The 12032-nt window shown below is 42.3% G+C and overlaps 1 protein-coding gene across 5 annotated transcripts in view; it reads right to left on the reverse strand.

The window, feature by feature from the left end:
• Positions 1-497: 497 nt before the first annotated feature.
• The window catches only part of LOC107208802 (multiple epidermal growth factor-like domains protein 6), a 187867-nt gene continuing 176332 nt past the window's right edge, over positions 498-12032 (reverse strand). For 2 of the 5 annotated variants that reach the window (XM_019007797.2, XM_015637682.2), the window contains 6 exons: positions 11676-11804; positions 9392-9520; positions 8980-9108; positions 8208-8333; positions 5602-5730; positions 498-5205 (listed from right to left, as the gene is read on the reverse strand). In XM_019007797.2, coding sequence (XP_018863342.1) covers positions 5126-5205; positions 5602-5730; positions 8208-8333; positions 8980-9108; positions 9392-9520; positions 11676-11804 — 722 coding nt within the window. In that variant the 3' untranslated portion in view covers positions 498-5125. Of the gene's footprint in view, positions 5206-5601; positions 5731-8207; positions 8334-8979; positions 9109-9391; positions 9521-11675; positions 11805-12032 lie in introns of those variants that run through there. The other 3 variants (XM_019007799.2, XR_002002080.1, XR_002002079.1) reach the window with 3 other exon arrangements.

The raw sequence follows: 12032 nt of genomic DNA on the forward strand, positions 1-12032 counted from the left end.
TTCAATTAACCAGCACACTCTCACTGCATTATTTGGCATTAAGCAGGCACACATGTTCCTTCAGCTCCTGCCAGTGTGAGAAGACAATACCCTGAAGGTGAAGCAGGCAATTTGTTGGCAGAGCTGGGCTCTGGGAAGTGCCCAAGCAGGCTGATGGGAGGCTGCAGGTGTGTGGTTTCAAATACCTTCAAAGTGCTCTGTGCCCAGGTCTTCCCAAAATGTTACACTTCATAACCATCCCCTTCCAGCAAGATTTATGCTGTGTTTTGAATATTTCTAATACTCTGGAGTCTGAGTGCCAGAAAGCTCTATTTGTCAGGCTCAGCCACTGGCCAGGTTGCCCTGGTCAGGGATCATAAACAAACCCATTTGGGCACAGGCCATTATTTATTCTATATAAACTATTAAAAGCAGGTGTGAGTTCAACCTGTTTGCTCTGAATGTGAATTAGTTCAGTAGAATAAAGTCTCATCCACAACAGAAGCCTGTTGCTTCAAGACTAGCAATAAGGGAAAAAGAATACCAAGTTTTAATGACATGTTTATTTAAAAAAAAACAACAAACAGCATCCTTTCACTACAACACATCTACAACAGAAAGTACAGTACAAATCTGAGATGTATCCCACACATTCCTTGAAGAGGGATTACAAATTCACAGAGACATAATATTGCTATGTGAGTGCTTATTAAAAGCAATGAAAAGAACAGAGTGAACAATTTATGCTCTACAAGGCTGAGATTTGGTGTTTACTGCTGGAAATTGCTTTACACAGTGACAGAATTTAAAGCTGTGACCTTGCAAAAGAATTACTGGGCACAGTTGCAGCCCGTGCATGGAGTTGCTCAGTCAGGTCAATCTGAAGGAAAAATCCTTCAAAAGCTGGAGACTGAGGAGGTTTCTCACCTAAATATAAGAATATTAACACAAGGATGGGAGGATGGAGGTTTCTTGGTCCACCAGCACTCTCAAAGATTGTTCCTGAGCTTTACTTTGCTCTGATAAGAAGCTAAATTCTAAGAGTCACTGTTTGAGCTGCACAATGAAGCCATGATGGCTCCCAAATGTGTCTTTGACTCTTCTGGGAAGGACATGAAGGTATTATTTCCATGTTTGTCCCGTTGGCAACTCCTGACACTATGCTGGTTATTACTTACACAAACAGAAACCTGCAGCCAATCAAAATAATATGGTTGGCAAGGAATCTGGGCAAACTTTAATAGCTATGGTTCTTCAACATAAAAAGGATAAAAGTAGAATAATAATTTTTGGCAGGGGAAGAGGGGAATTTTTAAAATTCTGATTGTTTTCCTATGAGGATAGTGTTAGTGAAGTCTAACTTAAAACACGTTGTTCTGGTTTCATGAATTCTCAGTGAGCCAGGTTCTGCTGGGCCCACTGAGTTACACTCAACTCCTTCCCACTCCAACTAAAGTTATCTGGAGCACACAAGGTGAGAGAGGGGGAGCTGGCACAGGAACTGCATGGCTGAAATAATTCCAGTGTCTTTCTGAAAGGAGCTATCTGCACGTGCAAGTGTGTTACAGAGGAATACACAGAGTGCTCTCTCCAAGGAAGGGTAATTAACTTCAGCCTCCTGGGAAATGGGGAGCCAGCAAAAGCCTTCACCATGAGGAAGATGGGCATCAATTTAACTACAAACCCCATTTTCACTGAGTTTTTCACTCTCATTTTCAACAAGCCCCAGTGCTGTGGTCAGGACTGTGCCAACCTGAGGCTCTTTCACTGGAATCTGATGAAGCAAATAAGCTGAGTTGTATTAATTTAGTAGCAACTACACCCGCTTGCCACAAAATTAATCTCTGGAAAAGCTGATTTAGTCAGCTTTCCATTAAAAAACCCTGTCAAAGACTGCTTTGTAGGCAAAGAATTACGTTAATGTGTTAAACTGTAGTAAGGAGCAGAATCAGAGTAATATCAGAAGCAAGTAAAATTCCTTAATTAGTACTTAATAATGTGTAAGTGTGGCTCTTATAGAAAACAAAATCCTGTAAAATTTTTCTCTGCCTTATGAAAAAATAAGAACCAAGATAACACATTCCAACTACTCCAATCAAAATTCCTCTTTTAATATTTTTGTAATCTTTAATTCTGATTTTTACCTGTATCTGACTGTTCTTTGTTTTGGAACAAAAGGTCATGCAGAACCATAAATCAGAATGGTCTGTTTGATGGCACTGAAGTGAACTTCTTTTCCCAAGGTAATAACATAAAGAAGCCAAGAAGCATTTTGAATAAAAAAGTCTATTGCATATGGAGTGGTTTGTATGAATTGGCATTTTTTGATTTGAAAAAATGTTTGCAGAAATATTTCCCAAAGCAGATCTGCTTGGGCCTCTTATTTCACTGGCACAGGCTCAGTATCAGTCACTTAAAATATGTGTTTCATCATGTACCTAAAATCGTGACATCCTTTAAAAACACTTAATACAACAATCTTTTATTTCCTTATACTACATATTTACAATTCTATTAGCAAGGTACTGTGAAAAATGTAAACAAGTATACACAGGTGTAAATAATATGGCTTGAGAAAGGTCTCCCCTTTGATTAGCTGCTCAAATCACACATCAGTCTATTAAAATAAGGGAAAAACAGTACATCTGATCCATTCTGCTGTCTGACAGCAGTGTAAAGGGTTTTATGCATGAGCTTCTGAGTAACCACACCAGTCTCTGGGCAGGTGGAACAAACTGGAACATCTGATGTACTGGAATGTGGCCAGTGAGGGTCACTGAGCTAATGGGGAGGCTTCAGAAGAGAAGACCAAGGCTGTAGCCAACTACCCCATGGGGGTGTGGGGGAGAGGAAGCCAAAGGCTCCTCAGAGATCCACACTGAAAGGATGAGAAGCAGTGGACCAAAGATGAAACTTAAGAAATTCTGATTAGAAACCAGGAAAAAAAGGAAGAAAATGAAATCTCCACTAGGACAGGTTCAAAGAGGTGGTGGGATCTCCATCCTTGGAGATATTCAAAACCAGCTGGGATGAATCTCTGAAATTTTACTTGAATGATTAATCTCTGACCCATCTGACTCTTAAGGCTTTAAAGAGAAGCTCAAACCTTCAGAGGTTTTCTACAGCTTTACTCACTCGATGATTCTACAAAAAATCTTGAGTACAGTGTGACACTTGCACTACTGCTGTAAATACAGAGCTAAGATCAAAATATGTCAACTGCTCAACTTGGATTGTTCTTCTCCAGCAGTTGCTAAGATTGTATCTCATTGTCTCACAGGAGATTTATAGGTTCCTGTTCAGTGAAATTGCCCCAAATTCACATAATTGTAGGAACAGACCCTAGCCATCACACCTCCAAAAGCACATTTAAAATGTCACTGCCTTGCTGAGAGTCACACGCTTCTTTTGTGCATAATTTTGCCACATTTACATTGAATGAACTTTCCAGTGACATTCATTGAGCTCTACAGAAGAAATTAAAAGGGATCAACATCAGCCCCAGTGATTTTCTGGCTGAAAGCACAGTTAGTTAATTAATTTTGACACATTCACAAATACCTTTACTTTCAATACCTACCAAGTGATGAATAACAACAATAAGATTTCCATGAAGCTTGGAAAACACCTCCTAAAACTGTCTTGCCTCCCATAGATCACAGTTTGAAATAAACTCCCAGAGGAATGAGTGCCATGTGCTTTGGCTGGACAGTCACTGCCTGCAGATGTGTTTAAGACCTGGGGTGAACCATGGGGAAAATTGTTAGCTCACCTTCCCATCCAACCTCCTGGATCCTGCTTCACCAACTCATCACTCACCCAACCAAAACAACAAACTTCTTCAAAAATCCCAAGTTACCATCAATTATTGTCATTTTGTCTCTTGCAAAACAAAAACCTGCTCTTGCAGAGCTGCAGTTTGTTCTGGTGGTGAATGGAGTGCCAGCACAAGAGCTGGAACTGCCCATACTCTGTGTCTACCACGGCCCTGAAGCTCCTTCTTAAGTGCAGTTTTGATACAGTAAGAATCAAGTGGTTACTACACAGATTTTGTAACTCCTAACCTAAAGAGAGGTATAAAGAGACACTGAAATCTTTTAGCTTGGTTAACTCAGAATATTAAAATACAGAACATACATTTCTTTATAATGACATATTTTTAATATCGAAAGAAAACCTGTCTGAACAGACAAAATAGCACCAAAACATCTCTGTTCTATGAAGTGGCCACCAGCAGCTATTGAATGGCATCAGAACTGCTGTAAGATGATTAAAAAACATTAAAAAGGCTCAGTAAAAGCCCAAAACCCAAAAATATTATATTTAAGCACCTCTCCTGTCTGCTTTCTCCATTTAAGATAAAACCTTTTCTGCATCAGCAGATACTGTTTGGTGAAAAGTGCTGCACAGCTTGGCTTGACAAACCACTGAGAAATTAATCTGGTAAGATGTGAGGACACAATGCCAGGAGAGTCTGGCAGATGATACCACACTCTTTGGAAGACAGATTCAGACAAAGATCTTCCAGTCAGTCAAACCACACCAGAAATGCAGAAGATGCTCTTAAATAAATTAACAGTGTATTGAGGACTCTTGTTGGATTGTGGAGGATTCTTCAGCTGCAAGTTCAGAATTAGACTACATACTTCTCTAAAACACACAGTGTTATTCAAAGAGGAATTAACTTGATGAATCCCTCTAGTTTCTGTGCAATGTGATTTTGCAGTGAATCTGTAGAGAAATAATCTGTGGAACACTCTTCAAACTTGGTGCTGGCTGTCAAGTGGGTTTAGAAAGTCCCTGATATGGAGTCTGGCTCATTCCACGGTGAGGTGTTACACGCCGCTTATCCCCGTACTCTTTGGAGCTGGTCTGATTAAAAACATGTCCAGGCTTTCAAGCAATGAATTATATTAATACCAGAAAGAATGTCCAGAGTAGATTAATGGAGGGGCAAGAGGCTAGGAATGAGCACATGAAACAGATTCAACTTTTTAAAAGGATCCAGCTACTAAATGGCCTCTGTAGTCTTCCATAAGAAGTGTGAATACTTCAGTACAATTCAAGCTGAATTGAATAACTGTTTTCATATCCAAATTCAAATACCGTCTGTGCATATAAAACAGTTCATTTATTAGTCCAAATGTTACTGTTGTAGAGCTCTTGGAAAAATACTCCCTCTTTCTTGAGCTTGTTCTTCATAAAAAGGAAGCTTTGGAGGGCCACCTAGAGAATTAAGTAGAAACACGGTTTCAGGTCCATATAACCTAATACTGAAATATTATATAGATTATACAATTTACACTTAAATAATTCAATAAATGGTAGCCTTGAAAAGAAGGTAGAGGAGGGAGTTACAGCAGCCTCCTTACAGAGGCAGAGTGTAGGCAAAACTGTAAAACACCTCCAAATCAGAAGGTTCCCAAAATTATTCCTGAACTAAAGGAGGAATTGTGATTAGTCTACAAGCGAGAGGAAACTTTCCCTCCCTACTCTTATTTCATTAAGAAGAGAAATTATCTGAACAATCCAATGGGTTGACACTCCCATCCAAACCGACCACCAGCATGGGCCACACGTGTTTTATCCCACCAGGAAAGGCTGCACCCCCAGCCTGGTTACCTTCTCTGCAGGTTGGCCCCATCCAGGAGTTTGGGCAGGCGCAGCTGCCGTTGTGGGGATTGCAGCGGGATCTGCCGGCACACTGGCACCGCAGGGAGCAGCCAGGGCCGTACCGGTCTGGCCTGCACCCTGCAAGGACAGGAGGGTTTGGGACAGGGTGAACACTCCTGGTAGTTTTCCCCCTTCTGTGGGATCAGGAAGCTGCTCAGACACCTACATCTGCTCACAGTAAAACATGACATTTGGGAAAGCGCGGCAGTCGTCAAGTTTCGTCTGCCGCATGCTCTGCCCAAGCTGCAGCCCAGCTGTCCTGAAGAGGTTCCCAGAATGGAAATCATTACTGGTGTAAGAACAGGGGCTGACAGCTCAACGGAGAACATCTTGGGATCTGCTCAGGAAAGTTGCTGTCAGCATCCTGGATCCACACTATCTCCTGCCCCGTCTCTCCTGCACGGCTGGGCTGTCAGTGAGTGCTGGCCAAGAGCCTTCTCTCACAGAATGTGACACTGAGAATTAATCCATTTTATAGATACTCATGTCTTGCTCTGATTGCACAATTCTGCTGCCTCCTGGCAAACTGAACTCTCAAAAAAACCTCACTTCCAAATGCAAATACATTTCATAGCTAGGCTGGTAAGTCCTCACTGTAATTTTTTATGCATCAGAGGACAGGCAGGAAAGGAAAGTGAGAGCAGGGTCACAAAGCAGGGTGTGAAATACACAGCGAACAAAGGTCCTCACCTTGCTGAAAAACCCTGGAAGCAGGGAATTTGCCTTCTCTCACGAGCACCCTCGGGTAAATAAAGTCCTGCTGAGCCTGATGCCCTGCATCAGCTGCAGCCCCAGCACGTGGGAGAACTCGCCCCGTGCGCTCTGAGCTTGGCCTTTTCAATTAGGAAATGTTATGAGAAAAGGTCTCCCCAAACACCTCTGGACCTGATTTTAATTTATGTAATACCACATTTTCATGTTAATAACAATGTGTATTTAAGACATCTGTTTGAAAGTCTGCAATGTTAATTTACTACAGAAAAAGAACGCCCATAAAAATCTGTTATATTCTCTCTCTCTCTCCCCTTTTTTTTTTTAATTAACATTTTGCCTGTTTAATGGGTGCTTTACCAGAGTTCAAATTAAAATCAGGCCTTTTATCTTTATGGCTGCTGCACAGTCACAGCTGCTCACAGTTATATCACAGATGAACTGAGCCTAATTGAAAATAAAAATGCAAATAAAACCTACCCCATAACAGCTTTTCATGGATGGGGGCTACCCTAACTGATTTAAGAAAAATAAAAAAGACTTGCAGAGTTTGCAAGGAGGAAAACCTCGATTCCCATTTTTGGTGCTGAGCTTCCCCCTTGCGTTCCACTTCTGCCTAAAATTTTACTGGGAAGGCCCGTGGACAGCTGGGGCTGTGTGGGCAGTGAGGGTGGCTCCTGTTCCCACTGGAACAGTGCTGAAGACTGGGAGCTTCATTTCCTGACCACAGGACACTGCACAGAGGGAATCAAATGCTTTTTCATTTCAGCTTTCCAAGTTGCACTAATGCTTAAGCTCACAGCAATCTGTATTAATAACAGCCTGCTTCAATCAATTTCTGTCCCATCCTAGAACAAAAGGAGAAAAAATATTTCCCCTCTGTCCCAGGGGCTCAGGAGGATTTTGGCTCCTGGTGAAGCTCCACAGTAGCACATGGATGTTCACTCCTTTTATCTTGTTTGTCACAGCATTGGGATCACAAATGTTTTCTGACACTCAGTTTAACCACTGCAATTCCTTTTATTTCAGTGATTGCCCTAAACCTGCTCCATCATAACCATAGAATCCTAGAATAGCCTGGGTTAGAAGGGACCTTTAAACTCATCTGGTTCCAGCCATGGGCATGGAACACCTTTCACCAGACCAGGCTGCTCCAAGCTCTGCCCAACTTGGCCCTGAACTATGATCAGTCACAGCTGTGACCAGAGCCTGGCTCAGGAATCTGCCTCTCAACCCTGTGCCCAACCCCATCAGGGTACAGCAGTGGGGATGGTTTTCCCTACAGGAAAAATTTCTCACCTATTTTTATATCCTTGTTACAGAAGAATCCTGCTCCTGTGGGCCAACAGCCCAAGCATTTGGGTTAAAAGTTCCTGGGCTGCCTCTGAAGGCCAGGGGCAAGCACAGCTGCTGCAGCCCCACTACCCTCATCTGTGGGGATTCCATCCTGCCCCCAGGAGAAGTAAATCCAGAGCTGGACATACTTTTGCACTGGTCTGAAAAGGGTCAGTGTGGAAATTGGAGCCCTTGCACCCTCTGGAGTCCTCCCTACCACATTTGCAAAACTTCTTGGTCTATTCTTCTCCAGCCTGTGTTCTCCAAACCTCAGGGTAAATGACATTTTACAGCTGACCCATGAACAGTTTTCCTATCAGTATATCAATTTAAATATTGATTAAATCAAGAGGTACAAGCCTGCTGATAAAGGTGTTGATAACCCTAAAGAGCAATTTTCTACAATGAACAATTTCTTGAACAAATGTCCTTTTACAGTTATTCTGAAACCAACAGGTCAGAGTGGTTTAATTATACACAGTCCAGCCCTTAAAAAAAACTGCCCTTACCAATGTCACACTTGTCTCCAGTCTTCCCAGGTGGGCAAAGGCACTTCCCAGTCTCTGGATCACAAGGAGCATCTCCACAGTCACACTGATGCTGGCACCTCTCACCAAACCAGCCCCTGTCACAGCCTGACAGCAAGAGAACCTTTCAGATGCAGTTTGAGTGGCAAGATGTACATTAAACCCAGAGTTTTCCCAGGAGATCTCAGAGGAAAGCTCATAAATTAATCAGTGTAAATGCCAAGCTTAATGAAGAATAAAACATAGTGCAATGGGCACAATATTTCTCTCCTTCCATTGGGGTCAGCTAATCTAACTTCTCAAAGCTATCTGTAAATCTGTCCCAGAAATGTAGCTGGCACTTCTATTTTTAATTAGAACTCTCTAGAAAACCTCTCCATAACACTCAATAGGTTTGACATGCACCTATTTAATAATCTTATTTGGAGTTTTAGAAGCAAATTTAGAATCAGCAAAAGGGACTTATTTTTAATAAATGACATGTGGAACTCATTGCTGTAAGACATCGTGGAGACCAGGACTTTCACTGTATTAATTGGAACCAGATTAGTTAATTTATAAGGGAATGGGAACACCCAGCTCTATAACAGGAAATCTGTCCCAAATTCAGTGTTTCAGGATATTCATAAAGCTCAAACTATGGAAGAAGTGTCTCCCAACAAATATTTCAGTAACTATAAGAGGTTATTTGAGTTCTGCTTTTGTTATTTTTTCCCCTTTTCTTTCTTCTTTCCCATCAGAGGTGTAGCAGTACCTTTTTCACAGTGGACACCGTGATAACCCAAAGGACAAAGGCACTGTCCTGTCACTGCATCACAGCTTGCTCCATTTTTACAGGCACAGGCCTGAAGACAGCCCAGCCCATAAAATCCAAGGGGGCATCCTGAAAAATTAAAATGAAGAAGGTTCATGGAGAAAATCATACACATCATTCAAATCCTCTGTATTCTCTGTGACATTCCCTGGCAACCAATAAAAAATGATACTTAACTCTAATAATGCCATGGGCTTTTAAACTTGTACCACCCAGCATCGGAGACACGTAAGATCTGGAAGGAGCTGGATGATCTGGGACATCCCCAAGATTTTAAGTGAACCAGTGAGGTTATTTTTGACTACTCTGAAGCCCCAGACCTGTGACAATTACCCTGAGTGCCTCCACTTACTGTGCTCACAGGAGTGGCCGTAGAAACCCTCGGGGCACCTGCAGCACCCTGTGAACCTGTCACAGGTGCCATTGTGCTGGCACAGGCAGTCCAAGGAGCAGCCAGCCCCATACTTCCCAGGGAGACACTCTGCTGGCAGGACATGGACAGAAAAACAGACAAAACAATCACTGCCCTCACCCAGAAAAGCTCATATGTGATAGACAGCATTGTCAAGAGATGATACCCAGAGAATAATTTGCAGACCAAAGAATATTTGTTATGAAGACACAGGATTTCTGCACAATGATGATGCATTTACATACTTTGGTGAGAAATCTTTTATGTTATATAGATGTTTGAACAGCAATTTCCTGATCCTTTTAACAGTCTGCCTTTTTCAATTTCTCTTTTCACAGACTCGATGCTGAATTCGCACCATGTGTTGTAAAGCCTTGTAGTGAATGGCATAAATTAGATTTTCTTTTTTCTTTCTTTATCCACAGCAATATTTTCTTTTAGGCACTTAAAAAGTGTGAAGGAAAACATGAAGCTTCTCCTCCTCTGTGTTATCATTGGAGTTCACACTATTCGAATTCCTAATAAAACCAGGAGGATCCTTTTCACACATAGCAACAGTCTGTCCATGTATAATGAGCTATCTGCTTTTACAGAACCAAACACGTCTCAAATTACCGAAAGCCAAGTCATGCAGAAGGGACTGTGCCAATATAATTAACCTCAGCATCATCTCTGAATAAGTTAACTTCCCACTGCTGGGATAATTTGAATCTGGGCAGACGAACTTAAACGAGCGTGGCCGTCCAAATAATCAGACTGAGAACTCTGCAAATGCCAGACAGGATCTTCCAGGAACTTCACATCTCATCTCTATTAAAAGGATGCCTGATTAGCTGTCTTTGATTTCCAGTCACAACACACTCAATCCCACACTGTTGTGGAGATCAAGACTCGATTTTCCAATAACTTCACTCCCTCTGTCGAAAGATAAATAGTGAAGCTCTCTCTAGTGATAAAACACACAGTCCCTTCCACAATGTGTGCACATCTCCAGAGATGTTTTATCTATGAGACACACCCACAATCCACTACTCCACGTGGGGACACCTGCACCACCCTGCTGAGGTCTGGCAGCCCCAACTCAGCCTATGGGTGACTACAGAGATCTCCAGGAACAGACAAAAGGAGATGGACACAGCTGCCCTTTGCTAGGTCACACAGATATTGATGAAGTGCAAATATTTTAGAGCCTGTCCACAGGGAACATTCATTGCCCACTGAATCCATACAGGATTCACACTGTGAGTAGCTGCACCTTTCCCTTCCTCCCTGCTCTTCCTCTGCACACAGATGCATGGTGGAGCTCTGAGTCTCCTCAGATGCAGAGTGAAACAAATGCATCTCAGAATGCTGCTAAAAAGTATCATTTCTATATGACACTTTTATATAGGGACACTCCCCTCTAACAACCAGTTCTTGGTACAGATACAGATGGAGTTTGAGGTGAATATTCTACAGGTGTCAGGGACAGAAGTGCTGTAAATAAGAGCTTGTGGGGGTGTTGGGGAGCTTGAGCCATGGCAGTTATGATTTAATGATGGCATTTGTCTTGAATGTGTACTCAGAACTATTTACTTATATTTCATACCAGTAAACCTGTGGTTTCCAGAACATTTAAGTCCATAACTATACAGATATCTCTTACCTACAGAGAAAAATAGGAACACAGAAATGCAGATTTGTTTTTGGCAGAAGGGCAGGACAGTTGTGGGAAGTCTGGGCTGACAGGAGCGATTCTGGAGTAGGATATGAGCTTATTCTGTTAGAGTGCTTTGTTTTGCACAAGAGATAGCTGTCATGGAGAAGTGAGGGTGAGAAAGCAGGATGATCTCAGTTACATTGGATAGATGTTTTCAGAACATCTGGGAAGTGAATACATGGGAAATTCGACTCCAGTCCAGAGTCAAATGAAAGAGAACATAACCACTGAGGAGGAAGACATAGCTTCTGCTCCTCAGAGGATCACCTGGAAGAAGACAAAACCCAACATTCCTATGAACAAAGAACACAGAAGTTGGGCAGGAGAAGAAATAATGGAGTGAAGAAGAAATAAGAAATGTGCAAGGGAATTAATGAGCAGGACTCAGGAGGAAACTTCTTTGAGATAAGACCTGAAGCTCTAACTAGGGGCAGTTCTGAAGCTGTCCTTGTCTGTGAGTGTCTGGGGACACTGCAAGCCCCAGTTTGAATGTACAAATCCATTGCCATGGAAGCAGAAAATCACCTTTCTCACAGGATCTTCCTGTCCAGCCGAGCCCACAGGTGCAGTTGCCATCCACGTGGTCACAGATGCCACCATTCTGACAGGTACATGTCAGGTGGCAGTTGGGGCCATATCGTCCCTGGGGACACACTACAGAGAATTAACAAAGTTTGAAAAAAACCAAAAATTAGCACCCCAAGAAAAGGATGAAGGTGACAGGGAATAAATACAGACACATGCTCCCCAAATGCATCCCAAGACATTAGTGTCTCCCTGTGGTGGGACACTGCTCCATGATTATTATCAATTTCACCCAAACACTCTGAGCTTAACATATCCTCTCAGCTTCCTGGAGGTGCCCTGGCACTGAGGGTGGCA

This window comes from Parus major, chromosome 9, assembly GCF_001522545.3.
Source record: "Parus major isolate Abel chromosome 9, Parus_major1.1, whole genome shotgun sequence".
NCBI lineage: Eukaryota > Metazoa > Chordata > Aves > Passeriformes > Paridae > Parus > Parus major.